Raw genomic sequence first — 18810 nt, forward strand, 5'->3', positions numbered from 1 at the left:
TTGCTCCTCTCTATCCTCAGTTCTTCCCACGTATCATTAATTTTAGACTTTTATGCAGTACGCACAAAAAAAAACCCCACACAATGTGCCACATGTTCCAAGTTCTTTCCTCCAGAAACAAGGATTCTCCAGTAACAATCAAGTCACCGAGATAAACAAACCCACCTAATACAACTTTAGGTTTTCACAGTCCTGTGAAAACATTGCCTGTAGAGCCAACATCCCTGGGTAATAAAGAAACTACCAGTTCATCTCACTGGAAAATGAAGCTTCAGAAGTATTCCATCAGGAAGACCTAGAATTTGATTTCTTGCAGCTTCAAGGTTTGGTCTTAACAATTTGTTTCACAAACAGAAAAGGCTGTTACACAAAGTGGGTTTTTTTTTCCAAAAAACCTATGGATATTTATTGAAGAATGAGACCACCACTGGAAGTTTTCATAATTGGATACTACAAAATATGGTAAGTTTTTATAAAGGACTAGAGGACTGAACTAATGCAGCTAAGACAGCAGATACAGTTTCACTAACACTATAAGCAGGAAAGTAATGACAGATTAAGGCATTACATACTACAATATACAAACAAGTATTTCTTAGTGGAAAACAACATCAGTTCAAAGATTGTTCTTCTCACTTCTATTTCATCTAGTCTTGGTAGAAGCAGGTGGGCACCTCTTGTAGAGAAAAAAAGTATCACCAAGAGTCTAAGTAGACCTGAAATAAATAAACGGTATCTCAGCAAGCAATATTTACAGTAATCATAAGCACATAAAACATTCAACATCCTATAAAAGCAGAAATATGTAGAAAGATTGCTTTCACTTGTATCAAGATACAATATATAATTATCTAGCGATCAAAAAGCTGATCTTGCCAAGTTTCCTTTATATAATATGGCACCATTTTCATGCATTTAAGAATGCATTCTGCAGAAATGCTGATTCAAATTAATATGCAAAAAGACCACTATGAAACAACTATTAGTCTTCTGTCTTAAGTAACTTATTTTTAGAATAAACCAGAGATGACTTGCACTACTGTAACATTAAAACATACACATCATTCTTAGTACCCTAAGGATGGCACAAGCAACTTGTAAATGTCAGAAGAGCATATAAACCTTGTTAATGTTTTCAGAAATTCATTTAAAGATAGAAACATGTCCAAAAAGATGCCTGTCTAAATGCATTGCAATTACGTTACAATTATTTTCCAAATACACAGATACGGTCTGTCTTTTCTCAGCTCATTACTGACTCAATTTGCCCTTCTGGGATCAATTGTTTGCTAATAAATAATTGTTTACAGTCACAAAATGATATTAAGGAGTATTCTTATTAGTTTTCCTTCTACAGCCTAATAAGATTCAAAACTAGCTGATTCCCAAGAGTCTAACCTTAACCTTGCTGTGTTTAACAGCCCAGGAAATGATGAACCATCTGTTTCAGAAAATAATGGAGGGCCAAGAGGAAATATTGCTTAATTGTAGATTAACCTCCTCATACGGCAGAATGAAGCATCTACAGAATTAGCAACCATAACTAGCAATGAACAAAAATTACTGAAAGCAGCTCTTACTACTACAAGACCAATAGCAGCATGTATTCTTTTATCACCTTCTTTTTAAACCCTCCCAAATGTATTTAACAAGTACAACCTGATTTTAAAAATAAATTTGAATTATCATCTTTGGAAATTTTTTTTTTCACTTGAGGAAGCCCCAGAAATAGTTCTGGTTTTATTTTTCCATGACTATCAAAATTATTTTAAAACAAACATCTTCAGATGAGAGATGGTGTACTTACTCTTCTGTAACTCCCACCTCACATCGCCACAGCGATAAAACAGCTGCTCTGAAGCCGCACACAAGTCACTTGAGGGGGGAAGGTCTTGAGGTTTTAAACTCAAGAACTTTGATCACTCGTAAGTGTCTATCTACATAGCCACTTAAATACTGGACAAGGGAGGCAACCAGATAAAGTGTAAGACAGTTTGAGTACTAGAAGAAAAAATTAGCAATGACAAACCACAGGAATCTGAAAATAAGAACAGCAGCTCCTGTGCTACCATAATTAAGAGTAGTGCAATTCTGCACCATGACAGCAATTTTTCTATGTAACATTTATGCCAAAGTGAGCTTAACAGAACCCTTTTACCTTCATCAATCAGTTTGCCCCATTTTGACAGCAACGATGATAGAAAAGAGTGTTATCAGAGGGCTGCAGCAAACTCCAATACGCAGGAACCAGGAAAGCTTTTCCTTGATTTTACAGAACCTTCTTAGAACAGTATCTAGATTCACTTCTGACCATGACAGCTGGGTGCACACTCAGTGTGTAAAGATTTCATTAATTCTAAGTTTTAAATATCCAAATACAGTAACATTTACTCAAATGAATCACTCTTGAATTCTTCACTTAATTCCTGAAGCAATGAGCTAGCAATAACTCCACACCTTCATATAATAGCACCTATTCAAACAGGGTAAGAGTTTGACATTCTTCTCCTACTAAACAACTAAGCACAATTTTATCCATCAGACGTCTATCAAGCTACGGATATTGAAAGCTTGGGCGAACAAGATAAAATCAAAACCAACCCTCTGTCAAGCTGCACTATCTACTGGCATCAATAATGCTATTCATGAATTTAGGAAAATTAATAAATCTCAGGATGAATGCTCAGAAAGTCTCAAATACAGGTGAAGCATACTCACTTAGGTTTTGTTTCTGCATCTGTCACTTGGCGAATATAGATACCATCTTCAGGATGTTCAATGTCATCCATTTCATACATATATGAAGAAGCTATTGCAAGGGTAGTTCCATCATTGCTGAAGGCAAGTGATGCTATGCTTGTGGGATACCGGTGGAACTGACAGAGCCGCTTTTTATTAAATGGATCCCAAATATTCACAAATCCATCGGAACCTCCTGAAAATTAATTTTTAAAAACTGTCTGTAAGTTATAATTGGGAGAACAGTAAGAACTGAAAAGACACAGCAAAGGAAAAAAAAAGCAGCAAAAGAGAAAATTACCTGGAATAACTTCGTCAGTAAAAACACAGGGTTATAGAGAGTTGCATAATTCAGTAAAGAACACAGTATTTCCCAAAATCTTGTTAAAGCAATTAACTCTCTGCATCAAATAATTTTAAAAATCTTGCTCACCGCAAGAAATAAGATTAAAATGCTTAAAAAGTAAGGGCATACAAAGTAAAGGCTGACCTGTTTAAATAAAAATTAAAGGAAGTGATGCAACCATTAACAAAAAATTGAGGATCTACTCTACCTGTAGCAAATGTGTTGTGGACATTATGGAAAGAAATAGCATTAACTGGATAAATCTGCTCGATGTTGTTTTCCTTCAAACGGTGACATTTGAATGCGTATTTCTTCTTCTGGATTTCTGGACTGGGATCCAAATACTCTACTGCAACACGACCTTCAATAGAACTTAAAACATAACCCTACCAAGAAAGGTTTGCGTTACAGATTTTAGAAGTTTACAACTGGCGAAGAGATTGCAATACAATTTATCTTACACCTCTCTAAATTCAAATAAATTAAATGTAAACAGTCAAACTGCGTACAACCAGAAATCATTTGTTATCACAGATCTGTGGCAGCATCAATAAAATCTACTTCTAAGAAGTAATGCAGAAAATAGCTTTGAGAGAGATCTCATTGCACCATGGTTTTAAGCCGACTGTGAGACTCTTCATTACCCCTGCAGGTCCAAACACAAGTTGATTTGGGGAAAAAAGTGCTAAGAGTTAAAAACCCTTGTTACAGGCCTACCTATCCCCCAGGGCCCAAATATCTGAAATATTAGAGATACTCACATAACTATTTCGTTTCAGAATTGCAGGAAAATTAGTTCAGAGCTTTATACTAGCAACTAAACACTCAAGCCGAAATAGTATTTTCAGTGAAACTTGATTATACATGGTGTTCACTTACCCAGTTAATTACAGTCCCGACTTACAGCAACCTGAGATGCTTTTGTTATAACTTTTGAGTTAAGTCCATAATAGATCTTTTCAGAAATAGGATTGTAATGATATCTAGCTATAGCAAAGTTCTTTAAAATCCATAATACAATACAATCTGGAAGATCAGCTTGTTTTACTATAACTAGAACTGAAAATGGACAAAGCGTTCATGCCTGTTCAAGAAAAAGTAACTAGGTCTCACAATTCCTGTACTATCACTACGTACATGGGAAAATTCCCTTCCAAATTAGTTTGTCAGAAAAAGCTAATCTTCTTGCTTTACTTCAGAAAGAGAAATACCACAGATATACTACGTTAACCTACACAGAACAGCTATATGATCATCCAAATTGTACAATTCCCCCTAGGTAATGTATCATAGGTTCTTGAGTGCTTGACACAGTTAAAAAAACATATATAAACGACATTCATATAGTTTTAATCCTGCCCCTGTACACAGTCTGTTGAAGAATCTAGAGCTGCAATGCATAAAGGCTGCTGAGCCTGAATATGCCTTCCTCTTTTCTACTGCAACTTGGGGGTGGGGGGGTGGGGGGTGTTCTTTTGTTTTGTTTTTTAATTACATGTCAGCATTATGATGCACTAAATTAAAAAAAAAAAAAAAAAGGAGACAAAAAAGTGAGAAAAAAAGTGAAAACATAATATGCTAGTAAGTCAGTGGGAAACATTCCTGAGCTGCACTATTAAAAGAGTTAACCTGGAACATGAAGCCTCAACACCATTTTTTCCCCTCTCCCAGAGTCTGATTACAAGACTTTGAAGATAAGAATTTTTTTAAAAATTAAAGATGCAGAAAATTTGAAAAATAAGCCATCATTTTTCCTGAAGAACATTCAGCAGAAATATAATTACAGATATTGCTCCCATACCTGTTTATTTGGAAATGCTCTGATACAGCGGGTTTGGTATTTCAGACTTGATTCTCTTCGTTGCTGAACATAACCCATATTCCGCAAATCCCACACCAGCACTCTCCGACCTGCCGTCCCCACGATTAGTCTATCTCCAGACACAGAAAGCGTGTACACCTTAAAATAGTTAAATATTATAACACTTATTAGCCTGGATATCTGCTGTTCTTTGTAGAAAATAAAATGTCAGCAATATGCAAGAAGAAAACTGGTGACATATACAATAAAGTCTAAGCAGTTGCGTGCAGCTGGTTAGTGGTAAGACACTGACACACCATTTCAAAAGCTCACCCTTAATTCTGTACCCTAGCACATAGCGGGGGGGGGGGGTGGGGTGGGGTGGAAATCAAGCCTAATGCAGTCCCATGCTGTTTATAACCACTTTAGGAAAAAGTTTAATATGCATATGCACTTGTGCAATTCTAAATTTGAAGTACATTTGTTCAGTTTCTAGTCTCCAGATCTCCGTGATATCTAAATAATCTTCCACATGTGAGATTTCTTCCTTTTGTTTGTATTACCCATGTTTGAAATGCTACGCATGTACAGAAGTACTCTGTAATTCAAAAGGGAAATCAGTATTATTCAAGTTTTCCTCAAATTATTCCAAGCATTAAATGCATTTGATATTTCAAGGCAAGAGGAAAACAGATACAAAGTAATAGGGCAGGGCGGGAAGGGCACGGATATTGGAATTCATCTTTGCTTGGTATGCACAGTTTGCATTCCACACTATCAAATCCTAATTCTGCAGTTTAGTCCTACGATACGGCATCACACATTCTCAGTTTTCCTCCATCTGGTAACCATGTTTTTGTTTTTAAACAGAATACTTCAAGCTGAGCTTCATGTTAATACAGTGAAATAAACTGCCAAGAAATCATTAAAAAAAAAAACCAAAAATAGTACTTCATATACTTTAATAAAAACAAGTGAAATTGAAGGAAACAATATGCTTGACATCACTAAAAAAAAAAAAAAAGATACTATGGCTTAGAATTTCAACTCTACTCCAGAAATTGGCTCAGAGGTTCTAATTTTTGACAAATTCCTCATGAAAATATTCAGCATATAAATCATTCTGTTTCCAGCTATTAGCTGGGATTCACTTAATCTGGAAATATGTTTTAAAAAAAGAAAAAGAAGAAGAGGTTTAGTCAAAAACTCCATGCTAGCAAATTAGAGTTGTTGATACGCAAGCAAGATGGAATCCAGCTACCTATAGCTGTGCTGTCACTGAGCTGTGAACAAGAACAGACTGTAAGAGTGAGCTTTCAAAAAGTGATCTAATGCAACTAAATACACAGGAAACATATTGCCTGAATACACCTCAGATCAAGAATCACAAGTGTAAGAGATCTGGTATCTTGCCAGAAGAATTCAATTTACTTTTGGCACATGCTTGTACAATTTCACTCAAGCACCTAGCTTCACTTTCTGGTTCTCTGATAAAGCGCAGTAAAGCTCTTTGGCTCTGCTAAGACTGCACTGAAATAGCAGACAAAACTTTATTTGCTATAAACGTTTCTGAAGAAATTATGTTTTCAAAAAGTTTACTTCTAATAAAAAAATCTAAGCGAACAGGTGTGTATGTGTCTGGGTATATGTGTACATATAGAAAAAAAACTGCCTTTAACCAATCCAAATTCACTCAGCATACATTCTTGCTCTAAAACGTGATTATTAAACTTCCCTCTTCAGATGGGAAACCTCTTAAATGTTCACACAGGAGTTACCCAAAATTCCTGATGACCCCAACTGCCAAATTCCACTTACATATAACAAGAAAACTTTAATCCAACAGCAGTTACACATTTTAGCAAGACATTTTTTAAAATCTCCCTTTGTTACAGATGTAACAAACTATCCAAAAATATTAACATTATATAAAATGTGTTCGTATACATGTATGGAAACAAAGGCAAAAGAAACATTAAGTATCTTAAATCTTCTTTACAAACTGATGTCACACCTGTGAAGTAAGTATTCTTTCTACACCATACAATCATAAATCAAATGAAACCATTGTCATGCAGTTGAGTAGATGTACACATTTATCAAAGGCAGTATTAAAAAATGACATAATGAACCTTGCTGAACCAATAAGCAGCTTGATTCACTGTGGCTGTCCATTATATGATATTTTGTCAGCAATTTATCACAGTTCTTTACATGCTACGTACACCTATAAATCACAACTAGAAATAACGCAATTACTTTATTCTGAACAAAGGTCTTACCAGAAGTACATTCAGCTATGTTGGAACAAAAATGGTAGCTATTTAGATGTAATAGGAAATGTAACGATGGCTCATAATTAAGACTTTACAATATGATGTGACAGAGCTAAACTAAATTTAGAAAAATGTATAGGCAAAAAAATATTCATATGCAAAATTATCCAGCAACCCAGCCTGGGTTTAGGAGTCTATGAAAAAAAACAGAAGTTACAGTTCTGTAATTCTTTCAGTGACACCACTGTAAGCAGTATAAAGATTAACACACCATATAACCATTAGAAAAAGCTTAAGACATAACATCTTTATTTCTCTTGGTTTCTCCTTAGCACAAAGGATTTTAGTATTAGGAGAATGTTCGAGTTTACTAGGCATTAGTGCAACAACAGGTGAATTACAATACAAGCAATTCTGTTCAATCTTTTTATACAAGTGAAAAAATACTATTTCAGGCAACACAAATGCCCTCCTACTGTATCTCCACACACATTTCAAGACAACCAGACCCTTGTTGCTTTGAAAAAAAACCTGCCAGGATCCGATACCTCTAAGAACCTTAATTGTAATATGCACTATCAATTTCCTTAAACCAATTATTTTTAGCAACTTAATCAATTTCACGTGCTGGTTTTGTTAGGTTTTCCTTCCTCCAGTTTGTTTTAAATTATAAGATTTTGGTCCACCACAAGCAGTAAGAATTAAATTATGTTCTCCTATTGATGAAAGCTTCAAGCCTTAACCTAAAAATCACAATGTATTTGAGTACCAATATATTAAAACGCAACACTTTCACAGCTTAAAAACTATTAAACATAACTTTCTAAATTCAATTCAGTTTAAGACAGTGTCCTATATGGTCATGTTTAACCAGTCACTGGATGTATTATTTAACACATCACCTGGATTACAGCATCCAATACATACCTTTTCAGGTTGAGAGAAGGTTCCTGCATTACAAGGAGTTCTGGGATCCCACAGTTTAACTGTTTGATCCCAACTTCCAGTCACCATGACATTCACTTCTGGGCAATACTCAACACACCTGATAGGAGCATCATGGGCACCAACAAGGTTTTCTGTAAGAAAGTACAATATATTGTAACTTTACTGGCTCTACAAACAGTCAGGATGTGTAGAATAAAGAATAAAAAGAAGGACACACTACTGCAGTATGAACACACTATTTTCTGACATTCCCACATGTGTATTGATATGCTTGGAGTCCCATTAAGGACAGTTCAGTCTTCAGAAGCGTAACTTTTTCTAAAATCAGAATTGTTAAATTTAAACTTATGCCTCCTGAGATTATGAAAGGAAGTTAAGAATTTCAGGCAGCCATAGAGATATCTTCAGAGGTACAAAAAGTGTTCAGTATCCAGTGGTATCACCACCTTTGCTGCAGACACTAATACAGAAAGCCACTTAGGCTTGTCTGTATTAACATTATGACAGAAGAAAGGAATTTGTATTACATGTTCTTAAAAATACTCGCATAAACACTTCTAGAAAGTCATCTACAACAGAATTATTTGACCTTTTTCATACTATTACTGCGCACACAAGTTTGTCAAGTCCTGGCTATTGACTGGTTCTGGGGACCACATTTATCTCAGGCTGAGATCTGCTTTTCTCTTTAACAAACACACAAAAAAAAAGTTAAGACAAGCTAGATCCATATTTTGCACCAATGTGGCCATGATGACTGACAAACTAGAAGTTTTATATACATTCTGCCATATGTGTGAAGGATCATTCTAAATATGTCTAAACCACAAATCTTTGAAAAACAGCAAGCTCAGTTTTAGTTCAGCTTCGCTAATTCCCCCTACCTGAGACACAGTAACCTATGGCAGGGCAGTATTATCAAAAATCCAAATCAAGGCATCCTACAACAAGCACCCACCAAACTTTCTGACAAACTGCCAAACATTTGCATGCTTTTAGGTGGCACTTACTAGGGCCACCAGTTATTCTGCTAGATAAAGGCACATATGATGTGAACCTCAGTCAGTGTGATGAATATATAGCTATTTCCTTTCCTTCCATTTTCACGTCAAAATAAGTAAATAAAAAAGAAACACACAATTAAAATACGTCAATGACTACTCATCACAGAAAACATTTAAATCCTCAGATTGGCAGGAATAGATTCAGCCCTTCTGTTAATGGCATTACAGCACAATCTTCAGCTACACAACAACGTACACTGCCTTGTTCTGCATCTCAGTGATCAGAAAGGGCTTCACAGCAAAGGAGACTGCTGAACACCAACACTGACAACTTAAAGCAATAGAGGTTTATAATTAGCATCTACAAACAGCTACTACTTAAAGCAAATATCCCCCACCTAAAAAACTTAAAACCTACTCTGTTCATGTAAGTATAGAAATCTGAAGCTTAGGCCAGTTGTTGAGTCCACTTACACAATTCCATCTGCTTACCTTGGTCCGTGTTTAAATCATGCATTTTCAATTGCTGATCTAAGCCCCCACTCCAGGCATGGGTAGGATCCTATAAAACAAAAAATTTCACTTTATGACATGCATTAAGTTTCCCTGGCTGCTATACATTTAATCTCCTAGGCTCACAACAACAGACTTGCTTTCAAGAGTTTTGGGAAGATGAGAATTAAGAGACAGGAGTTAAGATCTGGCCCAGATTAAACAGGCAATTGGCAGAAGCTTCAACACATTAAGTAAAGCACTTTGAGCTGTAGGATTTTTTTTTTTAATTTAGAACTAAAAAAAATATTTTTTAAAACGCAGTTAGAGGCTATACCAAATCAATCCCATTTCCCTAACAACAAAGGACATAATACTGTTTTTCAAATGACTGCCAACCTAAGCCAGTTCCATCTAACTGAAGTGTAATCCTTCTAAAACTACTGTAGAAGCTAGATACCATTTGAGAACCTGTGTGTTGATCCACAGTATGATACTAGTTATGTGCCAAAATGTTCAGTGACAAAAAAAAAGCAGCACAAAATTTAAATGCTTCCTTAAAGCATTCAGTAACACATCAAGATCAAGTCACTGGAGGACATGTGAGAATACAATGAAAACAAAACAAAAAAAAGATGCTAAATGAAACCCTCTACTTCATAGATTATAGCAAAAAAAACAAACTTAATAAATAATTAAATAAACCAACCAACCAATAAACTTAAACCGTTCAGAAGCATTTTTCAAATCTAAGGCACTAAAAACACAGAAATCAAGTATCTGGTAAATGGCTCACTTGGAATAATGCCATGTTTCCAAAACAACCCAACATGAGAAGATTAATTGGCTATGGACATTTATTGTGAATATGATATCTAACCATATACTACCAGTACAACTATTTGTAAGAAACACACACACTATTTACCATACCATTGCAGAAACAGCACAAGCCAGCCCAAATTCCTTTTACCTACCATTTCTGGTAGAAATCAATTACTTGTGTGCCTGTACCCTTTGCAGGAAATACCTGTATTTAGGACTAGAACAACAGTCATTAACGGAAGAAGAACTGGCAGAAGCAAGCTTTTTTTTTTTTAACCTGGATTTCAAGTAGTATTTCACTATCCCTTTAATTCAGGGGCAGACAACTTCTCATGGACCTTGGCCACTATACTTATATACTTATATAACATAATAAAAAAAAACAGAAAACACCTCACACTTACATAAAAAGCACAGTCAAGGACAGCTCCCGAATGTTGATATTTGAGTCTCATTGTGTTAGCAGGAACATCATAGAGCCGGACAGTTGTGTCCCAAGATGAAACAAGCAGAAACTGAGATGTATTTGGACTAAACTTTACCGATGAAATACCATCATCTGGAGTTTGATTTAGTTTGAATTCATTTGATCCCGTCATCTGAAGAAAAGACAGCAACACATAGGTATAATTTTAGTAACAACAACAACATAAGCCTAGCAAGTTGACTAGTTAACTGATCCATCTTAAAAGTAACTTAAGAGCAAACCTGAAAAGTTTACCACCTTTTACACAGATGATGTTCAGAACACCCAGATTTCTGACACACTCTCTAGAATTCAAGATAGTAATCCCTGGCCAAAACCTCAAATTCCTCCCCCTACAGAGAGCTTTTAAAATTAAGTATCAAATATAACATGGAATACACAGTACAAAAAGTTTTATTCTTGTCATCTATAAACATAGATATTGTTACTTACAGATATATTTTCCCCAACTCTAATGTGTGGATGTATTTTTTAATCTAAATATTTGTAGTTACTATGAGCATCAAGAAGTTAATTAAAAAACACATGCAGGCAGAAAGAAATCCAATTTGAAAACTCGAAAAAAAAAGTGTTGATTTCTTCCTGATTTGGTGTGACTGTCATACTTCCAAGAATTGCAGTTGGAAAATCTTTCAAGCAGTTCTGGGCTCTCTGCAGCTTTCCTGTCCTTAGGCTTCCGTAAGTGCTATAAAACATTTCCAATGAAACAGCTTTAAGATTTTTTTCTCCCCCTCTTAGGAGTCTAAAGAAGGTCAGATGAAAAAAGAAAGTTATGCCCTGTGGGATATTGGGACGTAGAGCAAACATGTAAATGTGATGTGATTACAAAAAACAAATATAAACAATTCAATGACAGATCAATGACTCTGTAACAGCAGCACTCATTTCACAGAACTAGTTACCTATATATACAAGAATTCAAAGGAGAGCTGACGCCATGAACATCAAATTTCCACTGGGAAAACAGTGCAGACCTGTTTTCTGCTCTGAAAGAAGAAACTGTTCACTATACGTACACCAACAAGACCACCAAAACTTTAAGGCTTCAGGAAGGTTTAACAGCACATTTCCTTTACGCTAAAAGGACAGAGAAGTAAATTAGCTCAGATTTTCTGTAAAACTACCACTCCTAGATCTGTATGTACAACTGCACAGGTTAAGCTTAGACCTCTGAGAATAAATCTAGAAAGAATGAGCAGATGAACTAGGACAAAGTTCAAACTTAGTGCACAATTATTCTAGTTCAGCACTTATCAGTTACTAAATCAAACTGTACAATGCGAGTGCCACACATTCTTACACTAGAAAAATTTCTTAAGTGGGAGCTTTGGTAGCTGTTCTGTAAGATGTTGTTTTAAATAAAAAAAACACTGTAAACACAAAGTGCTATTTCTGCCTTTTAAACATGAAGTGAGAAAAAAATTGTCCGAATAGGAAATAAAAGCTTCTTTCTTAACCGCTTCTTTCAGCTCTGCTCTGGGAATACTCGGGCAAAAGACAAGCAGGATTGAGTATTTGCCATGCATATTTCTACATGAATACTATAGAGAATTCAGCAACACCTTTATCACAATTTAAACAGTGACATGTATCCCAGCAAGTATTTCAGATGGACATACAAAGATACAAAATCTAAAAGAATTCCAAACAACTACAACAATTACAGTGGACATCTTAATTGCCTTGTCTACCTCCAGCAGAAAACCTCAAACAACAAAAATAAGGATTTGAGGCACGTGGTACAACAGTTACTAACCAGCCCAAAAGCAATCAACTAGCAGCACTCCAGCAAAGTTAGTTACATCAAAAATATTGAAGGATCTCCCAAAGGTATTTTTTGTGGAGAAAAATGGATGAAGTATCAGAATTAAAATATATCCTACCTTTTACATATGTTACAAAAAAAACCACAACTCACAAAGAGCTCTCTCTACACATTTTCACAAATGCAACCAGGATTGCCAAACAACAGCGATTGTTGTGCCCACCACAGACAACAAAATCCTATTAAAATGTTCAAGCAGCGCAAGGGATTAACTCATAAATAAGACATTATAGGGGAGACACACGGTGCTGATACTGCAATGCTGACTTCACTAAAAGGGTACACTTCCACAATTCCATCATTCCCAAAAGCTCTTTTTTACTGAGCAGATAAGAAATCAGTGCTTTTATAGTTCCTCTTAACACAGCACGCTCTATCATTCAGCTATATGGTAAGCGTTACCCAAACAAAGCAAGCCGCTTTGCTGAAAGCGTCAGATGTAGAATGTAAGAATACATTAAAAGTACCGTCTTCATATTGGACGAGTTCCTCTGCTGCCCCACACAACGCCAAGGAAGAGCTTTCTTACTGCAGCAGCAGCGGATTACTGAGGCACGGCGGCGTCAGCGGCACGATCGCTCTCGCAGCCCAGTCCTGGAGAATCCCGTCGGGATGCGGGAGATGCTGCTGGCTGCGGCAGGAAGGGAAGAGAGTGAGACAAGGGCCCGAACGCCGAAGGAGGGCGGAGAGGCTCCGGCACCCGCAGCCCCACCGGGGCACGGACGCCAAGCCGGGGCGCCCCGGAGGAGGGCGGGGCGGCGGCAGAGGCCGCGGCGTCCGGGGCGGCGGAGGTGAAGCATCAGCCACAAGCCCAGGCCAGAGGAGGCCGTCCCCAGGCCGCGGAGCCCGCTTCGCCTCAGCGCTGCCCCGCGACGCAGCCCCGGCCGCACCACACAAGCCGCCGCGCCGCGCCGCCCCACGTACAAGGCCCTGGCCCTGACCCCGGCCCCAGCCCCGGTCCCGGTCCGGCGGGGAGCCCGGCCTCACCTCTGCGCTCCGCCCTGCCCGCGCCTCCGGCCTGCCCGACACCCGCCGCCGCCGCCGCCCGCGCGCACGCGCCCTCCCGTTCGCCCCGCTATTGGCCGGTTCGAAAAGGCGGAACTGTGCGTCCCGGCGTGCCCCGCGCGCCCGCCGCTCCCGGCGCGCCACCGCGGGGCATGCCGGGACGTGTAGTCCGCCGCTCCCGGCGCGGCGGGAGGGGCTCGGGCAGCCGCCTCTTCCCGTCGCTCCCGTTATCATCAGCGGCTGCTAACGGCGGTTCCTGGGCGGCGGCGGCGTTGCGGCCCCCCCGTGGGAGCCACCGGCGTCCCGCGGGAGGGGCTGCGGCGGCCTCCCGCCCGCCCCAAGCTGCCCGGGGCCGCGGTGGGGGCGCCGTCCGACTCGCCCCTCACGGGGGGCGGTGGCAGTGGGCCCGGGCCCCGGCGGGTCCCCGCCAGGCCGTAGCTCCAGGCCCGTGCCGCGGGGGTAGGGCCAGGGACCCCTGCGCTGCGATAACGTTCATGGGCAAACCCGAAACACCGGTTATTCCCGCTGAAGCGGAGCCCGGAAGGCGGAGCGGCGGCACGGGCGGCCGGGGGCCGGTGCTCCCCGGGGCAGCGGGGCTGGGCTCACCCCGGCCTGGCGCTACCGCTGGGCCAGGGCAGCCGCGGCTGCAAAGGGGCTGCGCGGCGTGCGGCACACGGTTGGCGCCGGGAGGGCTGTCCCTTCCCACGCGTGGCGGATCACCTTATTTGTCCCTTCGGATCTTTTATTTCTCTTTGGTTTATTTTCGTTTTCACTGCTACGTGAACGCTCTCTCGTTATTGCTGCTGGGAGCACCCCCGGCGCTCGGTACGGGCGGTAGCGGCCCGTAAAAAAAAAAAAAACAAAAAAAATTGTTTTGTGTGTGTGTGCCTGTGAAGGATTGACTCCGTCCTCCGTGGGGAGGCAGCCGTGGGCGCCCCGGGGCGAGGAGAGGAGCCGCTGGGCGCCGGGGCCGGTCACCGGGGGCTGCGAGCCCACTGCCTGTCACCGCGGCTTTTAGCAAAATACTCCGTAAATCAGAAAAACCGTCCCCGTTTCCGAAACCGCTTCTGAGCGTTTGAGAACGGCCCTTCATCCTCCAACCGAGCGCGGGGGACCGAGCTCACGCCGGCCCCGCGGGGCCACCGGCAGGGCTACAGGCAGGCCCGCCCGGGATTCCCGGCAGGGAACGAAAGAAGGAGCAGGAGGCAGAACGAAGCGAACCCTCGGTGTTACACGTCGTTTTCGCTCTCTCCTGCATCGATCCCGGGCGCCGCGGGCCCTCCGGCTCCCCGACAGGCCCAGCCCGGCTGCCGGGTACCCCCCGGGCCCGGGGTACCCCCCGGGCAGGGCAGGGCAGAGCATCCCGGTGCGAACACGCGATCGAGCTGGCAAATTTACAAACGAGGCTTAAAACGTTTTATTTTTTTTTCTTTCTTTCTTTAAAAATATTTACAGATCTGAAATAATGCTTTTTTAATTTTTTTTTTCAAGTGGCAGGATAGCAGGAGGGGGTGGGGGGTGCCCCCGGCGCCCCGGGCTCTCCGTTTGCCCGTCCCTCCCATCAGTTTCGTTCCTCCGTCCCCGCGGCGGAGGCGGGCCGAGCCCCCGCACCGAGCCCCCGAGCCGGCCCCGGCCCCGACGGGGCGGCCGCGGGGAGGGGAGTGCGGCAGCTCAGTAGTCGATCTTATTGTAGAGGTTGTAGAGCGGTAAGGCCGAGAGGTTGCTGCCGGGGTAGTAGAGAGGGGCGGGGAAGGCGATGGACCGGGGCACCGGCACTCGGAGGAGGGAATTGTCTCTGAACACCAGCGGCATCCCCACCAGAGTCTGCGCCGAGGCGTGGGCCATGTTGGCCGCCTCCAGCTCGGCCGAGAGCTGCCGTTTCCACTTGTTCCTGCGGTTCTGGAACCAGGTCTTCACCTGGGTCTCGGTGAGCTGCAGGCTGGAGGCCAGGCAGGCCCGCTCCGAGCTGCTCAGGTAGCGCTTCATGTCGAAGGTGGACTCCAGCTGGTAGACCTGGCTGCGGCTGAACACCGTGCGCGTCTTCTTCTTGGCGGCGCCGGCCTGCCGGTCCCCGCCGTCGCGCTGGCGGTCCCCGCAGGAGGGCGAAGCGGGTCCCAGCGGCTTCTCCTTCTCCTCCTTACAGTCCTGCTGGGGGGGCGAGAGGAAGGGCCCCCGCTCCCCGCTGCCCGCCGCCGCCGCTCCGCTCCCCTTGGCGCTGCCTGCAACAGAGCGACAGCGCGGGGGTCGCACGGCGGCCGGCACCGGCACCCCCGACGGCCGAGCCCCCCCGCCCCGGCTGTGCGAAGCACCGAGGCGAGGCCCCCCGGGCAGGCCCCGTTCGCCTCCGTTCCCGGTGGAAGACATCACCGACGCCGGGGGAGGCCATCCGCTTCTGAGCTATCCCTGTCCCTCCATCGGGTGGATGGACGGACGGACGGACGGACAGGTGGGTGTGCACGCCTCGGTGAAGGCACCCGAGTACCAGGCCGGGGCTGCCTTCCTATCCGACACGAGCCGGCCGTATTTTACTTTATAGCATTTCATTTCACAGACCGTTTAGTTAGAATTAATGCTAAAAAATAAACATCTTCCTTCCCCTTGCCCGAGCGCTGTAAATAAGCGGTATCTAAGAAAACGAGCGTTTCCCATCTCATCGCGCCCCTTCGAGAGAATCAGCCCCTGGTGGGGTGGGGAGGACAAAAAAAAAAAAAACAAACCAAAAAAAAAAGCCAGCCACCCTATTTCAGCCACGGACGGCGCAAATACGCGCTGCCCCAACAGCAGGGAGGGTGCGACGTGCCCCCCCCCCGGTGGGGGCAGGGCCGGGGCCGAGCCCTTCGCGGCCCTTCCCGGCGGGCCCCGTCCGCCCCATCCCATGCCGCCCGGTGCCGGTACTCACCGAGACAGGTGAAGCTGAGGGGCTGGTGCTTGTGGCACGTCTCGGCGGGGCCCTGCGCCTCGGGGCAGAAGCAGCCGCGGTGTTTCCAGCTCTCCTCCGGCTCCTCGTCCTCCGAGGAGAGGGAGAGGGTCCGGCCGCGGGCGGGCCAGGCGGTCGCCCTGCCGCCGGCCTCCCGGGGGGGCTCGGCGCTGCCGCTGCCCAGGATGGACTGGATGGTGAAACTGGAGATGGGAGCAGCCGCCGGACAGCACTTGCTCGGGTCTTCTTTGCTGCTCATCCTGGGTTCATAAGAAAGCAGAGGAGGGAAGCTCTCGCTTTAGAGGGGCTCGGGGGACCGGGGTGTGCGGGGGGGGGCCGGGAGCCGTCGGGGGGTTTGTTTTGGGGGGTGTTTTCGGCGTGCCGCTGCCGGCTCTCCCCGCGCCTGCCCAGGCGGACTGCATGCTCCTTCCCCCGCGTCCCTATTGATCTGCGGGCGGCGGGCGGCGGGGCTTCATTTGCATGGAGGTGGCCTCCGCCGCGCCAATCACGGCGGCGGCGGCCACGGAAAGTTTGGAAACCCGCGGGGGTCCCGGGGAAGGGGGGGGGGGGCCGCAGCGGCCGGCAGGTACCGGGGCCGGGGGGAACCCCCACGGGGTGCTCCCCGCGGTTCCAGGGGCTCCTCTGACCCCGCGGCCCCGGGGGAGGGATGCTGAGCGGCCGCCGTGCCGCCTCGCCCTCCGCCTCGACGGGGAGGGGGGGGGGGGGGCGGGGGGAAGAGGGACGTGAGCTGAATTCCTTATGCTGACCGGGGAGTGGGGGGTGTTGGGATAAACAGCTCGTGCATATCCGGGGATCTTTCCCCCTCTGCTCATCAGAGGAGGGAAAAACAACTGTTAGGTGTTTCACTGGGAAAACCTGCGAGAAACGGGGTTTTGCGCTGCGCTGCAGCCGGTAACAAATGTCTCGCGAAACGCCTCCTGCGCTTCCTTCAGCGCCTGCAAGGCGCGGGGAGCGGCGCGGGCACGGACGGGACGTGCTGCCGCATTTCCCGATAAACTTTGTCGGGAGTCGGGGTTCTTCCCCTCGGGGGGAATAAATCTCAGCGATCGCGGCTCTTCCCCCGCCACCCCGCCCTTGGAAGGGGAGACCCGCGGGCGGCAGCCGGTGGCCGGGCTGCGGCAGCAGCCGCTGGGTCACACCCGCCCCCAAGGGACCTGGGGGGCAAGGGGCCAAGAGCAGGAACCCCACCGGGGTCCTCCACCTTGCCGGGAGCGCACGGAGCCGCGGCTGGGCCCGAGGGACACCCCAGCCCCGCCTTGGCCGGGGCCTGGAGCCCCCTTCACCCGGGCCTGCCCCGGAGAGGCGAGGCGGGGGCCGAGCCCCGACGGCTGCTTGGGGCGGTGGACTGGGGCCGCCCTCTCCCGGCGCCCGCTTCCCCGGGAAGCCGCAGAAAGGAGCCCCGGTAACGGGGCCGGTGTGGGAGGCATCACCCGCTCACCGCTGCCCTGGGTGCCCCCCGCTCCCCCTGCCCCCCCCCACCCGCTCCGCCTCCACTTCCCCGCTGCCGCGGCTCCAAGGGGGTGTACCCCCACCCCGGCCCTCCTCCCGGTGGGGCCACCCGTGCCCGTGCCCGTGCCCGTGGGCTGTCCCCCAGCCCGCTGCCAGCCCCCGCTGGGCGCCGGCGGCTGCGCCCCGGCCACGCCTGGAAATATCGTTGATGGGTAAAGACGGGGCGAGTTGTGCGGCTGGTTGGGCCAGTAGCCCCGCAGCCCACGGGCCGGGGGGGCAACAGCTCCGGGAAAACAGCACCTGGGGGCGGCTGCAGCCCTTGGGTACGCCTGGAGAGGCAGCCCGCGGAGGGGAGCGAGTGGCAAGCTCGGAAATCCCGATGTTTTTCATCGCATTCGTACCCAGGTGCAGTACCCTTGGCCTTGCCAGGGGTCCGGCACCGGGTGTTTAACCCCGGGTTGCCCGCGCGGCGTGGGGCAGGGGTCCCACCGGCGCCCGCCGCCCGGCTCCAGCTGTTGATTCCCCCCCTCCCCGGTGCGGTCGTTCCCCCTCTCCAGAAATACACGTACACACACACACACACCCAAAAAAAAAAATCGGGAAAAACAAAGAATGAGATGGAAATATACAAATCAATAGAGACAAATGTCAAGACGTTTTAAAATGACATTTTCA

General features: G+C 45.5%; 2 protein-coding genes across 3 annotated transcripts; both read right to left on the reverse strand.

Annotated features, from left to right (window-relative positions):
- Nucleotides 1-376: 376 nt before the first annotated feature.
- BUB3 (BUB3 mitotic checkpoint protein) lies at nucleotides 377-13786 on the reverse strand. Of its 2 annotated transcripts, XM_037400221.1 has the most exons (9): nucleotides 13731-13786; nucleotides 13211-13374; nucleotides 10836-11030; nucleotides 9607-9676; nucleotides 8090-8241; nucleotides 4887-5045; nucleotides 3294-3471; nucleotides 2719-2935; nucleotides 377-716 (listed from the first exon to the last, which is right to left on the reverse strand). In XM_037400221.1, the coding sequence occupies exons 2-9, from the start codon at nucleotides 13217-13219 to the stop codon at nucleotides 707-709; spliced, it is 990 nt and encodes a 329-aa protein (XP_037256118.1). In that variant the 5' UTR covers nucleotides 13220-13374; nucleotides 13731-13786; the 3' UTR covers nucleotides 377-706. The 2 variants fall into 2 exon arrangements, with proteins under 2 accessions (XP_037256118.1, XP_037256119.1); XM_037400222.1 differs by lacking the exon at nucleotides 377-716 and having other exon boundaries at nucleotides 2715-2935.
- A 1436-nt stretch (nucleotides 13787-15222) lies between these two features.
- Nucleotides 15223-17256, reverse strand: HMX2 (H6 family homeobox 2). The gene is made up of 2 exons (XM_037400528.1): nucleotides 16648-17256; nucleotides 15223-15967 (listed from the first exon to the last, which is right to left on the reverse strand). Exons 1-2 carry the CDS (start codon nucleotides 16922-16924, stop codon nucleotides 15420-15422), a joined length of 825 nt encoding a protein of 274 aa, XP_037256425.1. The 5' UTR covers nucleotides 16925-17256; the 3' UTR covers nucleotides 15223-15419.
- Nucleotides 17257-18810: the final 1554 nt, after the last annotated feature.

Source organism: Falco rusticolus, chromosome 9, assembly GCF_015220075.1.
Source record: "Falco rusticolus isolate bFalRus1 chromosome 9, bFalRus1.pri, whole genome shotgun sequence".
NCBI lineage: Eukaryota > Metazoa > Chordata > Aves > Falconiformes > Falconidae > Falco > Falco rusticolus.